Raw genomic sequence first — 22531 nt, forward strand, 5'->3', positions numbered from 1 at the left:
GTTGACAAGAGGAATTGCTGCGATTATTGTTTAATGTTGTATGGCGCCAGCTATGCACAGTATATATGTGAGTGTATGAAAATGGAAAATGGAAAATAAAAACTTTTAAATGCGAAGAACCAGTAACTGAATGCTTTTTAGGATTACTTACTTTCAAGATGGTGATCCATATCTGTTCTACAGGAAAAAGGTAGCACACCTTCACGTTCAGCCTGCCAAATTCTCTTTCATCACCTGATAATGTAATTGTATCTGGAGATAAATCCAAAAACACTTTTGGAACTTGTTCTCAAAGGCTGAAAAAACATTAGTTTATCCAGTAAAGTCAGACTTTAAAAAAAAATCTGTTCTCATTACTAAAATATTTCTCCCTACTGCCAGGATATGCCAGCTGTTATGTATAAGGAAATACATGTGTTTGATAGAAATCAAATTTGTCAGTGTTTCAGCTGTTTATGGTTAATCCTGCCTTAATGCATCATAAAAAGTGTTTTCAAAACTACATTAACAAGATAGTGGGTTGCCAACATTCTTCAGCATACACCTGCACTGGCAGAACCAGACAGATTAACCCTTTCACCAGTGTTGTATCATTCTGTCAAGCAAAGTTTATGCTAAAAGGAACAGGAACAGGCAAATGAATCTAAAACAATGTACCATGCTAGGTTTCTGAAAGTACTTTTTAAAGTCTACAGCAATCTTCGCCAACCTGCCATTTTTCAGATGCAGTAGGATTGTAATTCCCAGAATTCTGAGCAAGGATGACTTAAGATAGGATGCACTGCATCAAAAACACGTTCAATGAAGTTCACTCCAGTGCAGTCTGAGGAATATTTCTTTACACTAATAAAATGTTTTCTTCCTTGCTGTCAGCTTTGGAGCAGTGATTTTATGAGCTTCAACTTGACATGGCATTTCATTCTCTTAATCCTTTTATTTTCTACGTGGTAACCTCAATATTTGCCTATTTCCTATAGACAGAGGTGTTTTTTTTTGCTTCAGTGGATTTTCCCAGTCCTTGGCCCGCATTTTCCCCAGCCCAGGAGTGTCAAACTGGCAGCCTGTGGGCCAGATGTGTCCCATGCAGGCCAAGCCCACCCCAGCTCCACGAATGGAAAAAATGTCGTGAAATGTCACGTGATGGCAATGTGACACCACAAGTTTGACATCCGTGCCCTAACCATTCAGAATTTCCAATGACTTTGGATTGGCTTTTGAAGGGATTATATGGTTAAGCCATTCCACATTTGTACCAATTCATATTGTAGTTACATATTTGAGTTTGCATAGGTAAACAAGTTTCTATGTGGAGAATAAGGAGATCAGCAAACCACTTTTATGAAATTTTTCTACTCTGGATATATTAGCTTTTCATTAAAGGGAGAGAGTTTCTTTCTTTTTTTAATACAGAGTATTAAAAATGTGTACCATATGCTTCTATTTATTATATCAAATATTGTAGTCTAGGAAGTAATGCAACATATTTTAACTAGGTCTTATATTTGTTGGGTTCAATCAACTTAAGTTAAGGCTTAAGGCTATTCCAACCCATATTTTTCTTCTGGTGAAGTCTATTTTTAACTGTCATTAAGATACCAGTGTAACTTCCACTTCTAACAAAGCTAGAAAAAGAAGTATAACAGAAATTCTGGAACTTCTAAGTCAAAATATATTTTGATTTTATAAAAACATAATGTAGGACCTACATTGGCCTACATCTATAGCCTGCTTGTACCAGGTATTTCTGGACTTCACAGACCCCTCTCATCATATGAGGCCAGTTTGCCAGATTTCTACCAGAAGACAGACAAGAAAATAGTGCTCATTACCTAAACTCCTGTTACTACCTTGTGAATTCTTTCTGGAGGAGATGCTGCTTAGTGTACTGGAGGCGGAATCATATTTCTTCTAGGAAAAAAGAAAGCCTGATTAGTTAATAAAAAACAAAACAAGAACAAGGAAATACAGACCTAGCTGTGAGATTGAAATATATTAAGGAATTACAGGTAGCTCTCAACTTATGACTGATTGTTTAACAACAATTCAGTTATGACAGACTCAGAAAAAGTGACTCACAACTTGTCTTCAAGGTTACAACCATTGCACTACCCCTGCAGTCATTCAGGCACTTTGCAACTGGCTTGTATTTATGACAGTTGCAGTATCTTAGTTATGCTATCGTGATTTGTGACCTTTCTAGCTGGCTTTCGAAAAGCAAAGTCAATTGGGGAAGATAGATTTGTTTAAAAACAAGTGATTCGCCTAACAACCACATGATTTGCTTAATGATTGCAGTAAAAGTGGTCACAAAATTGGATCCAGTCACATGATGATTCACTTAACGGCCACATCATTCGGCAAACTGAAATTCCAGTTTCATTGGTGGGGATAGGTCAAAGAGTACCTGTAATCAATCATTTACAATTATTAATAAAACTAAATAACACTTATTTACCTGAATAAATCGGTGGGGTGGGCTTGTAAGATCAAACATAGATTGACTTAAAGAGGAAGAGCAAGGCAATGTGCTACTTCTTAAGTCACATACTGAAAAAACAAACAGAAATGTCAAGAGCAGTTTAGTTTTTTTTAAAATTCTATACAATATTTTATAACTCAATAAAAATGTTAAATTTGAAAAAAATACTATACCGGAATGGGTTTGATATGATGTTGCTATAAAATGTTATAAAATTTCATACATTACTTTGATTCATAATCAAGTGAGCAATTGCTATCACTTCCTAAAAACAGACAAGTCTAACTCTGGAAAAAATCAGGAGGAGTCTGGTAGCATCTTCTCCTATTAACAAATATCATTAAGCTGCATGAACTTTCTTGAGCTACAGCACAATTTTCAGAGAAAAAATCCTTTCTCTGGATTTCCACAGAAAAACTGCAGATTACCGGAACCAGGAGCACTACTCAGGTGACCCTGAGGACACACATAAGCCTGCAAGTGCTTCAACGACCCTCTAAAAGGATGCAAATGACCAGATATCTGCAAGGAATATCAATCCTTCCATTCCCCATTATCCTGCTCAGAGCCGAAGAAGCTTCTTGGATGAGAAGTGAAATGTCTTCAAAGGAAAAACAAGAAAGTCCAGTTGTCTCCTGAAAAAGCACCTTTGGGACAGCCATGACCTGGATGACTGAGAATCTCTACAGACTTTTACAGCAGAAGTGTTTGATAAAGTGAGTTGTAGCTCACAAAAGCTTATGCCTTCCAATATAACCTGCTAGTCAGAAAAAGGTGCTACCAGATTCTTCCTGTCTCAAAGGTGCTTTTTCAAGAAGCAACTGGACTTTCCAGTTGCCTCTTGAAAAAGCACTTTTGGGACAGCCGTGTCATGGATGACTGAGAATCTCCCTAGACAGATTCTTCCTGGTTTCCAATGTTAACAGTAGCAAACAATGGCAATAGAAGATCAGAGCTTTGTTCCCTGATTTTTATTTAGTGTTGCAACAGTAGGCCAGTACAGTAGGTCTATGCTGACTGCTAGTACAGACAAAACTGGAAACATACAATAATTGCCAACAAAACAAAAACAACATGGGGAAAAGACAAGCAGAGGTTGAATCTTTTATTAGAAACAGATTCTACCCAGCTTTATGATAGTTTTCCTTTTCATCCCTTGCATTCCCTTAAATTTTCCCTGCCAAGAAGGTAACAGAAGGCAAAGAGAGCCACACTTTAACCCCTGTATGAATGGATATGACTCTCTGGCACAAGATTGCAATGGCAAGAAGCAAAAAACGCAAGAAGCTAACAAGAAGTCCTGTTGTAGCTCTAGGAGCAGCAAGCAAGTCTGAAAAAGCTTAACCCCCGCCCCCAAGAACTAAGTCAGCAAAAGTTAAACAGCAGAATCAAGAGCAAGGAATGAAAACAAAAGTCTTCAGCTTAGGATTTTTAAATATACTTTTTAAATTTTAACAGGGCATATAAAAAGTTGACATATGGTTTTATATGGTTTTATTTGTATTTGTAGGCCGCCCTTTTCCCTGAGGGGACTCAGGGCGGCTCACAGCAAACCAAGGGAGGGGGGAATACAACATTGAGATTACAACACATAATAAAATAGCAAACAACATGCATACTACATTCGGGCGGGGTAACAGTCCTTATCCCCAGGCCTGACGGGCGAGCCAGTTCTTCAAGGCTATGCGGAAGACATGTGCCCAAAATTGCAACAAGATTGTCCAGACCAACATGAAGACTCCGCATTTTTACCTGCATTCAGACACTCAGCATCAGAAAGACACAACAGTATGCAAACAGTAAATTAAAGTTCAACCAATCACCCCAGTTCATGTTCTATGGATATTTAAATAATTTTATACAGCCTGAATAGCATTAGCAACATCTGAGTTTAAGTCAGTCTAATAAGGACATGCATGTACTGTATAAAAAAGTATCTACTATAGATATACAAAAGTTGGCTTGAAACTCAATGTTAAGAAAACTAATATTGTGGCATCCGGCCCTCTCAATTCCTTGCAAATAGAAGGGGAAGAAATGGAGGTAGTGAGAGAATTTTATTTTTATGGGCTCCAAGATCACCGCAGATGGGGATTGCAGCCAAGAAATTAAAAGACACTTGCTTCTGGGGAGGAAAGCTATGGCAAATCTAGACAGCATACTAAAAAGCAGAGCCATCACCCTGCCAACAAAAGTGCGTATAGTCAAGGCTATGTTTTTCCCAGTTGCAATGTATGGCTGTGAAAGTTGGATCATAAGAAAAGCTGAGTGCCAAAAATTGAGGCCTTTAAACTATGGAGCTGGAGAAGGCTCCTGGTAGTCCCTTGGACTGCAAGGCGATCAAATCGGTCAGTTCTAGAGGAGATCAACACTGACTGCTCTCTAGAAGGCCAGATCCTGAAGATGAAACTCAAATACTTTGGCTGCCTAATGAGAAGGAAGGACTCACTGAAGAAGAGCCTAATGCTGGGAAAGACTGAGGGCAAAAGAAGAAGGGGATGACATGAGAATGAGGTGGCTGGATGGAGACATACACTGTTTGCATGGTACAATGCTACAGCAGCTTACATACTTCTTACTTTCCTATGCCAAATATCTTACTTTCCTATGCCAAATCCCATGCCAAATAACCTAGCAGGAAGACTGGCAGTCATGCAGATACAACCAGCCTTCTTCTGTCTGTCTTTGTGTTTAATGTATTGCCTTTCAATTTTCCACTCACACATCACTCCAACCAATCTAAACTAGCATAGGCACATATCTGTGATTACTGCTATACTAGCTAAGCTGGAAAATATTTGTAAGGAAAGCAACCCAACTAAAGGCCAGAAAGTAGTATGAAAGTAGCAGTTTAAAAAAATCAAAGGCAAGGCCCCACATAATATCTAAACTTGGTTCCAATAGCAAAAACACAGCAAATTTATTTCTATTTCAGTACAAAATTCTTAAAATAACACAACTACACCAAACTGGCTCTAAAGTGTTACAGTATGCTTGTAAAAAACTACTCATTGGTTAATTCCCTAAAACAAAACCATTCAATTGGGCATGGACTTTTCTGTAGTTCACCTGGTTGGTCTATGTCAAATAGTGATAATCCTTAAACTATTTTCTTCCTTAGACAATATCTGTAGCTTCTGCTTTTGCTCTAAAGAAATGCAGTCCATATAAATACCACACAGATTTATCCCCTCAGGTAAAGCTGCTCTTTAAATGAACTTGTTCTTCTTCCTTTTAGAGTTTTGTACCTAGAGTATGTAGCTTTAGTGTAATAAAGTGCTTGAATGTCTTGCCCAAGAACTGAATACAAATACAAGAATAACCTGAAAGACCAAAATACAGAATTCTACTAATAGGGGCAGCCTGAATGGAAGGCTATTTGGGAAAACAATCAAAAATAGACACATAAACATATAGAAAAATATTAGTCTGGTTGTGGAAAATAATTTTTAGGACATTTATTTTCCTAATTTAATGTAGGCTTATTTTATTCACAACTAATATAAAAAGGCAGAATTCATGTCTGCTGTCTTTTAATACTATTCTTTAAAATGGGGAAACACATGGTGTTGCAACTGATGAAATCTTTTACCTGACCCATATAATCTCTTGTTCACCATTTTTTCTGTGTGGCCTTGACTGATATCTGGAGAAAGAGGTGGCAGTTGCATATAGAATGGGTTATACACCACATCAGCAGGTCTTTGATGGTATATATTGGAAAGTTCTGCTTTCCGATCACTGAAAGATGTTACCACCGAACCTGAAAAGTATGATATATTATTAAGCAAATCAACACTGAACTGAAATTATATGTAAAATATGAGAAGGTGGTCAACCTAAAACAGATTTTAAAAAACATGTTTCTTTTTCCTATGTTTCATGGCTATATAGAAATCAGTATTTTAATATAAAATATTCACAAAAATAAAAACTGCTAGTAGAGTCAAGTACTTCCATATTGATATTAGACATTTTAAAAGTTGGGGAAAATTAAGAGCATGTTCCTTATTTGGTATATTATTGACATTTGTAAAGCATTACTAGCTACACTAATTGGTTGTTCCAGCAGGAGTTGTAGGGGAGGAGGAAGAGTTGGCTCCAAGTAGAGAAATAACCCAGAGGAAGGATGTCTATGCTGCTATTGATCTTGTGGTATAAGCACAGACTGGATATTGCTGTTTGGCCAATCTATAGCAAAGCTTGACAGCAGCCATTATCCATTTGGAGAAATGTCGAAGGGAAGATCATACCCTTTACAGTGGTGGGTTCCTACCTGTTCGGACCGGTTCAGCCGAACTAATAGTAGCTTGGTGGCATGAGTCCCTGGAACCAGTAGTGACCCACTCCTGCCACTTCAGCCGAACTAATAGTAGCTTGGTGGCATGAGTCCCTGGAACCAGTAGTGACCCACTCCTGCCACACCCCTGAACCGGTTCTCCTGGTGGCGCCATTAGTGCCGCCATCTTGTTTTTTACTTCTGCGCATGCCCAGAGCAATTTTCATTGTGCTGCGCACGCATGCACAGCACCACACATCAAGCGTGCACAACATGCATCAAGTGCACACGCAAGGCGTGTCCCTGAGTGAACCGGCAGCAGCGGCTGCTGGAACCCACCACTGGCCCTTTAAGATTGGCCTTGGAAAGCAAGGAATAAGCATTGGTCCCACTGAAATGATACTAAATAGTCCAAATAACAACTCAGTGTTAGAGATATTCTCCCTCCACTCAAAAAATGGTAATGTTTCCAAAGATGGCCGAGATGGTGAGGAAAACCTGATTCAAGCAGAAGGCCAATACTGACTTTGGAAAGAAAGAAAGAAAGAAAGAAAGAAAGAAAGAAAGAAAGAAAGAAAGAAAGAAAGAAAGAAAGAAAGAAAGAAAGAAAGAAAGAAAGAAAGAAAGGATCTTTTTATAAGGAAAACAGTTTACCAGGTTGACACACCAATGCCATGGCTACCAAAAAGACTATCAACCATGAAATAACTTGGGGTGGTACAGAAAGAACAAGAAGGAGCCTCAGTCTAAAAGTAGTATGGATGTTTTAAGATAGACATATAGTTAGGACTTTCATAAATTGCTTCTGTGGATTAAAGAAAAACATTTGGGGAAAACAAACAAGGAAAGAATGCCATGACTGTAGAGAGAAGCAAGAGATGCATCAAGTATCACAAAATGATACTTAATAATACCAATAAAGGAGAATATTTGTAGCTCAGGGTTGAAATCAGCGGTCCTTAGTGCTCTCTGATCTGGATTAATTTTCTTGAAGATGTTTCATTACCCAAACTAGGTAACTTGATCGTGCTAGTCTTTGCAAACACTGATGATGTTACCTAGTTTGTGTAATGAAACATCTACAAGAAAACACCCCAGCTCAGAGAGCACTAAGGAACCTTCAATTTGATATGCAAGGGTTGTTTCCAAGTGAAGTCCTCAAAACGTTTCTGTTTAGGTGCACAGGGAGCCCTTGTGGAAAGCTTGTAAGAGGCAATGTAACCATCTCTCCCTGTAAAGGAATGTGGGGATGCTTTGGGCAAGGAAGGCGTGAATTGTTAAAGGAAGTGAAACAGCAACTCAGTCCAAAAAATATGGAAAGCATGAGGAAGAAATTTGAAATAACTCCCTCAGGATTTCTTTCTGCTAAAAGAGAGAAATAAGAGAGACGGCAAAGTGAAACACTTTCAAGATTCTGTTATTCTACTCCCCCCCACCCCAATAAAGCAGCATGCCTAGAATCCCTACAGTGCCAGTCTCTTGACTTGGCCTATTTCAAAGGGCTGGCATCAATCCTGAAAGCCTCACTACTTTCATCAGAAAGGCATTAAACCATGCAGTTAGATTTTTAAACCTGGCAATAGATCTGAGGGGCACCTCCAGAAGAGATTTGTGGTGTTAGGCAGTTCCTAAATAACACAAACAAGTAAGCACGCTTGTAAGTTGCTTTGCTCTTCAGATGCACCCTTGGTATCTTGTTTCATACCAAGCGGAAATTATACTTAATCACTTAAGCAACTTAATATATAAAAGTTAACTTTAGATCATGGCTTATTTTAGATGGTTAGAAATTGTTCAAGGTTGTTCTCATTTCTCTTCTTATCATTAAAGAGGCGAAGGGGTTACAAGATTCACTTTCATGATCCAGTTTGTTATGCTTAGAATTGAGCATTTCAGAAAAAGAAGGAATTGCAAGTATCCTCTATATATCATAATGGTTAGCTTGGCAATTCTGGGAGTTGGATCTTAAAACTGCCAAGTTTGAGAAGCACTACTCTGAATCATAAAACAATAAGTGCAGATTTAATGTGCGAGCCAATTATTCTAGCATTGTTATGTGGTTAAAACTATGTTTAAGAATAGCTTAAATGTTTCAGAGCTAAAATTTCCAGTAACACAAAACATTTGACTTTTTTTTAGATTGTAATTCCAGGAATGCATTGTGCTCTAAACTTCTGGCTTGCACAATTCTCTGCTCTGGGAGTCCTTGAGGTGCAGGCAGATTCTGTTCTTTCATTCAACAGACTCTAGGGACTAATAAGGCTAGCAAGTTCAGAAGTATGAACAAAAGAGCATATTGTCATGAGAAGGGAAATATATCTGGCTGAAACAAGACCTTTGCTTTATTGTCCAATCCAGATTAAGTCATGCAGTTGGAATAAAAACTATCATCTGACAGAAACAGCAGGTTTTTTAAAAAAGAAAACCAGTTTGATCTGCATGTTTAAAGAATAAAAAGAACTAAAACCAATCTCAGTAGAAGACAGGAATTTTCCTTCTTGGACATCATAAATGAAATGTATTTTAGGTTAACAAGTGGGGGTTAGGACAGATTTCAAGAAGTCACAGAATAATCCAAAACAGTAAGAAAAAATATGTACTTTAACAACCTACAATTCACTATAGAATTTAGAAACAAACCAAATCAATACAGCATATACAATGCAATAGAAGAGTTGGAAGGGACCTTGGAGGCCTTCTAATCCAACCCCCTGGCTAGGCAGGAAACCCTATACCATTTCAGACAAATGGCTATCCAACATCTTCTTCAAGACTTCCAGTGTTGGGGCATTCACAACTTCTGGAGGCAAGCTGTTCCACTGATTAATTGTTCTAACTTTAAGGAAATTTCTCCTCAGTTCTAAGTTGCTTCTCTCCTTGATCAGTTTCCACCCATTGCTTCTTGTCCTACCCTCAGGTGCTTTGGAGAATATTTTGACTCCCTCTTCTTTGTGGCAACAACAAATATACTACTTTTGGTCTTGCTTTTTAGCTTTTAAGCCACGGTCAAAAACAGATAACAATCCAAAAGGATCAGACACAAATAACAACATAAAATAAAACAAAGCCCATGGGGAAAAGCTGTTTTTTACTTTATTCATTAAAGGTTAAAGGGTATCAATGGCCTGCTTCTATTTCAATGCTGTATGTATAGGGGAGACAGGTGAGAACCAAAGGAAGACCTAGTCTGATAGAAGATTATTTTTTGTTGCGTGCATCTATATCAGTGATGGCTAAGCTATGGCACGCGTGCCACAGGTGGCACGCAGAACCATTTGTCAGGACACGTGAGGCGCTGCCCTGTCAGCTGGCTAGCGTACATGCGCGTACTGGCCAGCTGACTTTACCCTTTTTAAAAGCCATTTTTCGCCCCCCCCCCAGGCTCCAGAGGATTTATAGGAGCCTGGGGAAGATGAAAATAGCCTCTCCTGCCCCCCCCCCCGGAAGCCCTCCATGAGCTTCGCTGAAGCCTCTGGAATGCAAAACACTGGCCCTATGGGCAAACTGGAAGTTCGGGAATGGACTTCTGGTTTGCTTGGAGGGTCATTTTGACTGCACCGAAGCCTTCAGGGAAGCCTCCTGAAGGTCCCTGAAGCCTTCGGAGTGCTTAAAATGACCCTCCAAGCAAACCGGAAATCACTTCCGGTTTGCTCAGAGGCTCGTTTTGACTGCTCTGGAGGCTTCAGGGAAGCCTCCTGAATGTCCCTGAAGCCTCTGGGTGGCTTTCGGGGGACGGGAGACTGTTTTTGCCCTCCCCAGGCTCCTAGAAAGCCTCTGGGAAGGGCGAAAAAAGCATGCAAAAAATGGAGGGAGTGCCTGTATGCACGAATGCGCATGGGAGGGTGTAGGCAACATTGCATTATTGGTGCAGTACGCCCACACATGCCCCCCCTGCGCTCCCCCCACTTATGGCACACGAGCCAAAAAAGGTTCGCCATCACTGATCTGTATAGTTGGATCTTAAGTCTCAATTAGCAATTTGAACAAATAATCAATTGCATAAGCAATTTTCCAATGCATCTAAAAGCAGCCTCTCAAAAAGACACATTAATTTCATCTTTCATCTTTTTACCTTGCTGTCCCCCAAGATGTGGATTACCAAGGTTCCGAGGCTGGATGTAAGCAAGTTTGAACTGAGGAACTACAAATGGTATTTCTTTGCCATCTGGTGGGAACTTAGAGAGAAGATAATCTTCTGAACAGCCAACCTGTCTTTTCATGGACACAGAAGACAAAGGAGGTTTCCTCACTACTTTTGATGTATACTTGTCAGTAACTGTAGGCTGTTTCTCCAGAGATGCTGTTATATAATACAAAAAGAAGCAAATGCATTCAGTACTTAATTCATGATCGTTTGTATTTTAATAGGACCAAAGACAAATAAAGTTTTCCAACATATTGATTGGAATATGGAGCAGTTAATGGTAAATATATCATTTTTGAGAGAGTTTGCAATGGTTCTAAAATATTATAACTGATTATTTCAATTATTTGTCAGTGCTAGTTAAGAAAAGGTCTTGGAAAGAGTAAACTACCAATTTACTTAAAATTATAAATACAGACAAAACCTAATTCCAATAATTACGCTATATATGTATCCCGGAAAAGGAGTAAAGGGCCAAATTGACTGGAGTTGGCCAATTTTAGCCACTAAGGACATCCTAGCCACAAGTGTGGGCTAATATCATGGCAATCTATGAGAGTGAATAACTGATCAAAAATGGAGTTGAAACTCTTCCCATCAAATTGGAAAGAGATACATGTAGTCACGACTTAACAACAGTTCATTTAATGATGACTTGAAGTTACAACAGCACTGAAAAAAGTGACATGACTATTTTTCACGTTTACTGATCAAAATTGTGATGCTTGACAACTGACTCATATTTATGATGGTTGTGGTATCCCAAGATCATGTAATCACTTTTTGTCACCTTCTGGCAAGCAAACTCAGTGGGGAAGCCAGATTCACTTAACAACCATGTTACTAACTTAACTGCAGTGATTCAATTATAGATAAGTATACCTATAATTGGTTCTTTTAGGATCAGATACTATGACATCACAATTAGATAGCCACAAGTTTTACCCATTACACTGTTGAAAGTGATAATTGCTCCTCCCAGGCAATGGCTACTAGTTTTGTCATGTCACATTAAAAAATTAAGATATTTAAATTAGTTAAACTTACCATCGTGTTTTTCTTTATTAGCATATAAACATCCTCTACAACAATTCTTAATGCATTCTGTTGCCATTACTGCTTCTAAGCAAACTGGACGCAATGAAGAAGGCAGACCTGAAAATTATTAGAAAATTAGATCAGAAATACAGGAAAAATCCTCCTTTTGCTCATTTTATGCAATGCTTAGGAGTTCTATCTCCCGAATTAAAACATGAGAACAATGTTAAGTCCAACTTTTCACTTTTATATCAATATCCTACACTACATTAAATTTAAAAATAAATTAATCTTTTTTAAACTGCAAAATGTAAAATATGCAGGAAATTTAAAAATCTACTGGAGAGCTTTCTTCAGCACAAACTCTGGAAGACTGGAACATTAAAACTATTTAAATATTAAGACTGAAACCTAAAGTAAATTAGTGTTAGTAGGTGCAGAATGTATGGTCCAATAGAGGGCCTACTATTGCCTAGAGCAGTGTTTCTCAACCTTCACAACTTTAAGATGGGTGGACTTCAATTCCAGACAACACAGCTGACAAGGCAATTCTGGGAATTATACCCTACCCATCTTAAAGTTGCCAACATTGAGAAATTCTGATCTATACAACTTACAAAGCTGCCTACCTTACACAATAATCCTAGGCAGTTCACAATAAAATGAATTAAACAACAACATAACAATACTTCATATCCTTCCTACCATGGCACTCTAATAACTCCTGGGCTCTCTCCCATCATGTCCCTGAATATTTGCAATATTTTCTTCAGAATCCAAATATAATACATAACAGCAAAGGGCTGGTGCTTCTTTTTATTAGTTCATTTGGTGTTAGCTTAGTGTGATGCATGAACACAACCACAACTGGTATTCTACCGGTTCAGACCAGATAACCCGAACCGGTAGTGGAAATCATGGGAGGCTCTGCCCACTTGCGCATCCCATTTATGCCCTTTTTTCACCAAAAGCACATGCACGGAAGGATCTGCACATGCGCAGAGGTGCCATGTGTTCTCAAATTTGCAAACTGGTAGGGAAGGAAAATGTATACCACCTCTGAACTCAACCATTTTTATTTGTCAACTCCAGCTCTGCAACATGTGTGAATCAGGTCACTATGGCTTCAACAAGCCATATGGTACTAAAAAGAAATTACAGATTAGTGTAATATACACAAACCTAGTTACTAAGGTTCACAGTAGTGAGCTAAGTAGAGTACTTCCAGAGGAACATGAAATGGATCTCTGAAACAGATGACTCACCCTTACTATTGCTCACTGGAACTAAAAACTAAAATAGCAATAGCAATAGCAGTTAGACTTATATACCACTTCATAGGGCTTTCAGCCCTCTCTAAGCGGTTTACACAGTCAGCATATCGCCCCCACAGTCTGGGTCCTCATTTCACCCACCTCGGAAGGATGGAAGGCTAAGTCAACCTTGAGCCGGTGAGATTAGAACCGCTGAACTGCAGAACTACATGAAACCGCTGGGTGAGATCATTCGACGGCACGAGATAAAATACCACCAGTATGCGGACGATACACAGCTGTATCTGTCCGCCCCGTGCCAACTCAATGAAGCGGTGGACGTGATGTGCCAGGGCCTCGAGGCTGTTAGGAACTGGATGGGGGTTAACAAGCTTGTACTCAATCCAGATAAGACTGAGTGGCTACTGTGCTTCCCTCCTACTAATTGGCCAAGTGTTCCACCTCTCAGGCTGGGGGGTCAAACAGTACACCCCTCAGATAGGGTCCGCAACTTGGGAGTCCTCCTGGACCCACAGCTGACTTTTGAACACCATTTGTCAGCTGTGACCAGGGGGGCATTTGCCCATGTTCGCCTGGTGCACCAGTTGCGTCCCTACCTGAACTGGGAGTCTCTCACAACAGTCACTCGTGCCCTTGTGACCTCTAGACTGGAATACTGCAACGTGCTCTACATGGGGCTGCCCTTGAAGAGTATTCGGCGACTTCAGCTTGTCCAGAATGCGGCCGCGCGAGCGATCGTGGGTGCGCCTCGGTTCACCCATGTAACACCTATCCTCCGCGAGCTGCACTGGCTGCCTGTTGATCTCCGGGTACGCTTCAAGGTGCTAGTTGTCACCTACAAAGCCCTTCATGGTATTGGATCTGGGTACTTGAGAGACCGCCTACTGCCAATTACCTCCACTAGACCAATTAGATCCCACAGACTAGGCCTCCTCCGAATTCCATCAGCCGGCCAGTGTCGACTGGCGACTACCCGGAGGAGGGCCTTCTCTGTGGCTGCTCCGACCCTCTGGAATGAACTCCCCATGGAGATTCGTACCCTCACCACCCTCCAGGCCTTCCGCACAGCCCTTAAAACCTGGCTGTTCCGACAGGCCTGGGGCTAAAGACTCGCTGCCCCACTTCGAATGGTATGACTGTTGTGCTTTTTTTTTTAACTATGTATGGTTTTATGTTTTCTGTAACTTTGTTTGTTTTTCCCTCCCTTTGAGTTGTGAGCCGCCCTGAGTCCCCTTAGGGAAAAGGGCGGCATACAAATAAAAAAAATTTTAAAAAATGAAAGATAACAGTCAGCTGAAGTGGCCTGCAGTACTGCACCCTAACCACTGCGCCAGTAGAGCTGCTCTCTACTGTTGTGACAAAGATTTTCATCAGAGACCATTACTTATACAGGGTCCTGGAAGAAATATCCTATTTCTTAATTGGGAGAGAGAGATCTATCAGTGGAGAAAAGAAATCACATATTATACCTTGATTATGAAAAAGCACTCCAGCACCTTTGGAATGAACTCCAAATTATTAATGATCCCAGAGATTCTCCTTTTGCTTTGACAACAGTGTGTTTGTGTGTATGAGTGTTCCCTTTGTTAGTGCTGGCAGAAAAAGGGAAGCACAGTTGGGAGCGTGGTCAGTATAAGCCCTAAAGACCTAAAGCTAGGTTTTTTAAGTGCAATGGGCAACTATACGGTAGTTAAATGAATTCTTTCTCTGCTTGCAGAGTGATAAATATAGGTGTGAAGCAATGTCTTTCTATAAATACCATCCTGCGGCATGTCTTACGTTAGCAGACAAAGCATAATTTATTTCAGTACTAAATGAACTTCAGTAAATATTCATGGCTAGATTATGCATACATAGGTTAAATATTCTATTATGCATAATAAGTTACTGTGCTCAGTTTTAATTGTTATTAAAGTTGAGGATGAACTGCTTTTACCTTTGCAAACAGAATGGCAAAAAGCAAGTATTGCTATAATGCAGTGTAGGAATTTACTTTAATGCAAGGGTATCTACAGAACAAAATGTGACACCTTACCCTACTTAATCATTTTGCTCCTGAGTGAGCACAAGAGTCACACTGAAAACATCTGGTTTGTTACTATTTTAATTTCTCTCCAATAAGGAAATACCCTTAAATAATTGTATTTCCTGGAAGGAAATAAACTTAGTACTCATAAGGAGAAAACACCTATGAACACCTATCATGTTCTTTAATGACAGACACATCACATCAACAGTACTTAATTGGATACTACACAACTCAACAATTAATTCCTTAATTTCACAACACATGGACACACTTAATCATAGCTTAAACTGGGAAACTGTGGGCATTCTAGAACAAGCTAAGTCCAAAAAAGCTAGAGCATTTTTAGAGAATTGGCTCTCAGACAAATTGGCCATCAACAAGTACATAGAGATACACAACATTTATATACCATTTCAAGAGAGACAATCAAAGAGCCAATAAGGAAACAAAGAGACCAAAAAACCTCATCACCAGCAATCAACACCCATATCAACAGAGATGAACAGCAAGATCAACATTAGACCAACAATCAAGAAGCAAGCAATAACCAACCAAGGAACTACCAAATCAGACAAACAAGCTAACAGTAAACAACAGTCCAATTAAGGAACCACCAAGACCACTCCCACCAACACTGACAGGGCAAATCACTAGTATATAAAATGAAAGCAAAACTCACTTCCTACTATCATTGGTGATACTACCTAGTTGGTAGTGAACTATCTGCAAGGAAATAACCAAGCTCAAAGAGCACCAGGGAGCAGCTCCACCCTGAGCTACAAATTTTATCTCCTGTGGATACTATACACAATATTCCAGCATACTCATTGTCCCAAGTGCTCTAAGGCCAAGGTCCCCAATGGAACTAGGTAATGTGTGAAACCATGCCCCAGTCCCTACTGCCCAAAAGGTTGGGGGCCACTTCCCAGAGATTAATGTGAAACCACTATACAAAGCTTTCTTTTATGCAAGCTCTTTTCAACTATATGGGTTCCCAACTATCTGCACTGCAAATGGTGTGCCAGTCAGCAGAGTATACAGCAGTTTGTAAGTGAAGTTACTACATGGCACTGCAGCATTCCTATTTCAGTTACAGAACAGGATCAGCAGGCATGGTTAAAAAGTAAATAAAAATAAAGTGGAAATACAGCCTGACTCTTTATTTGATAATGTGCATATTCTGTGAATGCTAAAATGTTTAATCAATTAACTTGTCTCCTTACTCCTTTTCTAATTCAAAGCAATGTGGATACAATAGTTAATTTATACAAATGAAGTTTCAGAAGTAGCTTGATATACGGCATCTTCAACATAATCATTTGCTCTTGAGTTAGCACAAAATTCAGACTGACACTCTCTGGTGTGTTATTATTTTCTCTCCAAAAGGAAATACCTTTAACTAAATTGTGCTTCCAGAAGGAAATATACTTGGTACTCATAAAAAAAATCCCTTTGAAATAGATCATATTCTGTAAATACTGTAGTGAATTAGCTATTAAATTGGGTATTAAAAATGGCAGACCCCAAACTGTACACAGATCATAAGATAATAAGAATATATCTGCCATTCAAACCCAAACAATGGGTATATTTAACTATTATTTATCCCTACTTTCATACCCTATTTATCTTCTATTGCTTCTGATGGTACATAATGGTAATATTTTAGTATGATAGTTAAATCATCTTAATTTACCTAATAACCAGCACAATTCTCAAAAACTTAATATTTTTAGCATTAAAATTATGTTATAATCTTGATCACAACACAAATAAAGCCACTGTAAAATAACTCCTAAGAATTATTTTCTTAGGAATTATTTCAACAAAATAACTATATTATTAGAGCATTTCAACAAACAACCATACTATTAAGAGTTCAATGAAACTGGAAAAAAAATCAACATTATCTTTGTCCCAGCCTTTGCCTTATTTTCATTGTGGCAACTCAGAACCTAGCTAGTAGGTGAATGATGGAAGATTTCAAATCTTCCAAAAGGTCTAATTGTCTTCAACAGGTTTACATAATAGGGGTAAAATAAAATGGATCTGAAAAACCTTATAAAATTTACAACATGTGGCTGATTGTTTCTTAGCACAACAGGGGCAGGTGCTTTGTCAATGGAATTTTAGTGTATTTGCCTTGCAACAGTGCATAAAGAAGGATGCCAGCTTTAAAGAGTGGTTTTCTCACCCTGGGAGGGAGGGAGGGAGGGAGGGAGGGAGGAATGGACAGACAGACAGTCAGACAGATATCTTATAGGTTGCTAAAATTTTATAGAGACCCACAAACTATTTATACATTCTTGGGTAAATACTATTCTGGTTAAAATACAACCTTAGTAACCCAAGTTCTATTATTCTGGGACAACCTGTTTATGATGTCTGATGATCCATATCATTCATTCTTTGCATGATAATGTGCCTAGCCTGGTCATGTCTTAATAACATTAAAAATGGTATATAAGCTTGCATGATGCAAGCTTCTACCCTACCACTAATTTCCATTGGAAATGGAAAAGCCATTAGCAAAAACAAAAAACAGCAACCTGCTGGAAGGAAATGACTTTTAATTAACTATTAGCCTCTAAGCTTGTACCTGAATTTTGGGTTCTTTAAAAAAAATTACATTATTTAATTCATTTTTGGACAGACATCAGTTTAATTTCACTTGCAAATTTCAGACAATGCACCATTTATCATAATAGTATGGATATGGTCACAACAATTGCCTGCTTAAATTTGCTGTGTAGCCTTCTAAAACATTTAAAATCCCTAATTCAAAAAAGCAACTTTTCAGAAAAACTTAGATCATACATGCCCAACATCAACGATAGCCACAACCTACTATTTAGCATTCCTCATAGAGAATTTACTAGCTGATCGCAGACCAAATGCACTACGAACTAGGCAAACTAATGTCACAAATAAAATTAGAGCACTGGAAATGCAGATTCAATAGATTTGTGCAGGTGGTGGCAGATAAAGTCCTTGCGCAGTAACTTTACTGTCTTCTTACTTCATAATTTGAATAAAATACCCATTATGCTTTAGTTGAATGCCTATGCATGAGGGGAAAAGGACATAGAACTGAAGAGATGAAGACTCTTAATTGAATATGTAATTTCTCTGCTCATAACCATTCCTACATTCCTACTGGAAGAAAATGACTTTTAGCAAATCATAAAAATGATTAGACTAACATGCAGTCTATATAACTAAAAATCCTCAACCTGTAAATAGAATCCCTAGAAAAGTATATTCCCTATACAGCCCTCATAACTAATAGTCATGATTAAAATAAAAACTATTTTTAAATGTCATGATTAATAATCATAATTAAAATAAAAACTGTTTTAAAAATGTCTGAATTTCAATTCACAGATGTCCCAACATCATTAATAACACCTAGGCTTCATGGCAGAGTAATATGTGTATCAAATCCAATCTCTCCCCAAGCAATCATAATCCCAAATAGATTATTTGATGGTTCAAACTGCTAACTAATACCATATCTGTAGTAGCACTTCCCTTAAACTCCATGTATCACATCTAAACTAATACATCCTTTTGTAAATTCTGAATTTCAGTAATAATCTGTACTGTTGAATGAATCGTTGTTCTATTATTATGAAGAAAACTTTGTAATGTCTAATTTTCCCCATCTATGCATAATTTCAGAGACCTCTAACAATATTATTCCCCTTTTATTCCATTATCGCTCTACATTTAAAAGCTCCAATACTGTAATATAGTTGATTTTAAAAAAAAACTGTTTCAGAAACATAATTTTGACTGCTTTTAATTATGACTTGTAAAAATCAACATTATTTCTCAATTATCTGTGACATTATTTATATTTATTTTAGTGGCAACTACAGGCAGAATATACAAAACAACCTAAGCAGATATCAGTTTTGGCTTACACTTAAGGTAATTAATTAATGTAATTAATTAAGTACTCCATATATGATTAGTCGTTCAATCAATGCTTGATTTCCTAGCTTGTTTTTCCTCACTACCCAGCTAATTCTTACTTTTGTTCTTTCTGGGATCTTTATTATTTAGGAAATTGAGTCTTCTTTCTCCTGTTCACTTATTAGAATTGCATTTCACCACAATAGCACTTTTACCTATAGCTATGAGTATTTTTCTGCAGTCTCATTTTCAAATGCCATGCTTCTTAAATGTCAGATTCTCTTTACACTTTCACCTCTTTTAATAAAAATAAGCATATTGGTTCACATCTACCACAAATGCAATACTAAAAATTACTCTTTACTAGGTGGTTCAACTTGCCATTATCTCTGTATTATCCAACCTCATTTGCAAGAATGAAGAATTCCTTTCAGTTGGCATGGAGCAGCATAAAACACATATAAATAAACAAACAAAACACTGCTTATCCTGCTCAATTTAATTTCACATTCTCTTGAATTATAAGTGAAACCTCTTGAGTTCTTGAGTTTTCTTCCCCTAGAAAATCCATTCAATCATATCTTGCTTCAGCTGAATCAAAGCAAGGCAGAAGCCAACAAATATCCAGAGCTGTTGACCTTGGGTAATGGACTTTGTCTCTTCTCCAAAGAAACATACTTTGCTGCATCATTTTTATCTCTAAGTTATCCTGCATTATTTTTGGTCTCTCCAAACACTACATACCGACAGTAAAACACAAAGTGAAGATGTGGCCCATCTGGAATGGCTGCACAGGATATGGAAGAAAATGAAATACAAGAAAACCAAGCAACAACATATACCGTAAATATAACCTTTTAATAAATGACTGACTCAAATTGCTATGGAAACCACCTGGGCAATGACAATCTTTTATTACACATTACATAAACATGTATGAAGATATCCAGTTCTGTTATTGGTCCGGATTAAAACTCACAATGTTATCCCTTTGTTAATCAACAAAACCACTAATTGCTTTTAACTGGATAATTTCCTCTTTTGGTTGCTTATTGCATAATTATGTGTTTTGGAACCATATCCTATTCTTTTCCTATTTCTCAAAATGGTCTTTTCTAAGAACAAAAAACAGCTCTTCAGTTACTGATAACACCACAACTTCTGTAAATATTGTTTTTCTTCAGTTATAGGCAGTTGATGATATCATTTCCGTTTGCCGACAACTCATTAATCATATTTTGACATGACTCTTTATGTCATAGTGTAGGTCTAAGCGACTTGACATTTAACTAAGAGCTCAACAAAAGCTGGATGAACTCAGTTTCATGAATGGAACTTGAAAACTGGGAAGTGTAGGGAGAGTGAAACCATTTTTATTCTACTTTACAAATTAAAATATATGCAGATAGTTTCATGCAAATTAAGACCCAAAAGAAGGGGCCAAACTAAAAAAAAAGTCATTTCACAACTGTTTTCATAACAAAAATTAAGAAAATTTAAGATTGTAAGAATTAATGCAAGATCATAAAACTAATTGTTCAGAATCTGGGCTTTATTAGACAAAGCTCTGCATAAACTAAGAGCATCTATGAGCACTGGAAAAGGTCAGAAAATATTCCTCCATGAGCAAATGAATAAATTTGAAGATTCCTAATCAGTAATGAATAAAGAATCTTTGAGATAGGATATTGGCTGAAATTCATATCTGAAACTAAAAACAAAATATCACAAATTATTTTTCTTATTTTAAAAAAATCATAGTTTTTGGTAATTTGATTTGTGTGCAGAAGAGTACTGGCATAGTTGAATGTCTCAAGATTAAGAAACTTAAATTTATACTGAATACAATCTAATTACTTTTCAAAGTATTAATATTATACTATTATTCTCTTGGGTTGATTTGCAAAGTTCCAATGAAACTTTATATCTTTCATATATGTTATTACATGCCAACTTTAGCCCATTATACTATGCAAACTCAATTGTTATGACCTTTAATACAGTATTATAGTTGAATGTATTATATGAATAATGTCAATCTTAGTTATTCAGTAAACTATATTTAAGCCAACTAGTAAAATACACAGTTATTCCTGTGTATTTACTTAAAACACAATTGGGACCAGAATTTAAGTCATTTAGGGATGTGATTATTAAGTGAGCCATCACATGAGCAGACCTGACTTTATGACCATTTTTACTGTGGGCATTAAGATGGTTGTTAAGCATAACACGTGGCCATTAAGCAATTCTGGCTTTCTCAATTAACTTTGCTTGTCAGAAGCTGGCTAACAAATCGCAATTACATGACCACAAAATACTGTAACGGTCATAAATGTAAGCCCTAATGGCAATCATGTGACCACAGGTTCATGCAAGAATTGTGATGTCAAGGAGAGGTCGTACATCACTTTTTCCATGGCCATCGTAACTTGGAAGTGTCATTAAACAAACGATCATAAGTTGAGGACTACCTGTATTCTGTTGTAGTATAGGATAGCAATTTATCTAATGCTATGCAATGAGGGAGTAAAAATGATTCTGGTGGTAGCCCCACAGATTTTGTGCAGTAAGGCAATTTATGAATTAAATAAATAAAATAATAATAATTTATAGACATACCCAGTCACTGTCCTGCTAGTAAATGAATGGTTTACAAAGGAAGATTAATTCTTCAAAAGATGTTAAGTAATTTATGCACCATAAATACAGTAATGCAGTCTCAGAAATAAACACATTCCATTCTTGCAGTATAATTTGATATTCTAGTATTTTGTTATAGATGTTTACAGTATTTATTTTCAAACTGTGGTGGTTATGAGAGCAGGTTTAGTGTAGTAGTTAAGACATCAGGCTAGAAACTAAGAGATTGTGAGTTCTATGGTAGTTCCATGTTAGGCGCAAAGCCAGTTTCGGCCAGTTACCTTCTCCTAGCCCTAGAAGGAAGCAATGGCAGATCTCTTATGAAAAACCTTTCCAAGAAAATTGTGGGACTTGTCCAGACAGTCTCCAAAAATCAGACACAATTCAACAGATGGAAAAAAAACTATATATATATATATATATATATATATATATATATATATATATATATATATATATATATATATATATATATATATATATATATATATATATATATATATATATATATATATATATATATATATATATATATATATTATGACAGCCTTTTTAGTTAAACTATAATTGTATGGCATTCAAAACATTTCCAATTCATAAGATTTTAGATTTTAACTACTTTTAAGTCATGTTTCAACTGCAAATCAGTTTTGATCATTTTGGAAGTATTTCAAGTTCATAACTTACATTAGGGTTGCATTATTTCAAACTTAAGACACTTCCAAAA

General features: G+C 37.4%; 1 protein-coding gene across 7 annotated transcripts in view; it reads right to left on the reverse strand.

The window, feature by feature from the left end:
- The window catches only part of TC2N (tandem C2 domains, nuclear), a 43333-nt gene that overhangs the window by 13739 nt on the left and 7063 nt on the right, over window positions 1–22531 (reverse strand). For 3 of the 7 annotated variants that reach the window (XM_087725568.1, XM_087725586.1, XM_087725563.1), the window contains exons 2-7: window positions 11950–12057; window positions 10831–11058; window positions 6072–6242; window positions 2456–2547; window positions 1830–1908; window positions 152–252 (exon numbers count right to left, since the gene is read on the reverse strand). In XM_087725568.1, the coding sequence (XP_087581694.1) occupies window positions 152–252; window positions 1830–1908; window positions 2456–2547; window positions 6072–6242; window positions 10831–11058; window positions 11950–12016 (738 nt within the window). In that variant the 5' untranslated portion in view covers window positions 12017–12057. The remainder of the gene's footprint in view (window positions 1–151; window positions 253–1829; window positions 1909–2455; window positions 2548–6071; window positions 6243–10830; window positions 11059–11949; window positions 12058–22531) is intronic. The other 4 variants (XM_087725591.1, XM_087725572.1, XM_087725582.1 and 1 more) reach the window with 3 other exon arrangements.

Source organism: Thamnophis sirtalis, unplaced genomic scaffold (assembly GCF_051295495.1).
Source record: "Thamnophis sirtalis isolate CommonGarterSnake01/CBP01778 unplaced genomic scaffold, rThaSir2_p1.2 scaffold_1, whole genome shotgun sequence".
Lineage (NCBI taxonomy): Eukaryota > Metazoa > Chordata > Lepidosauria > Squamata > Natricidae > Thamnophis > Thamnophis sirtalis.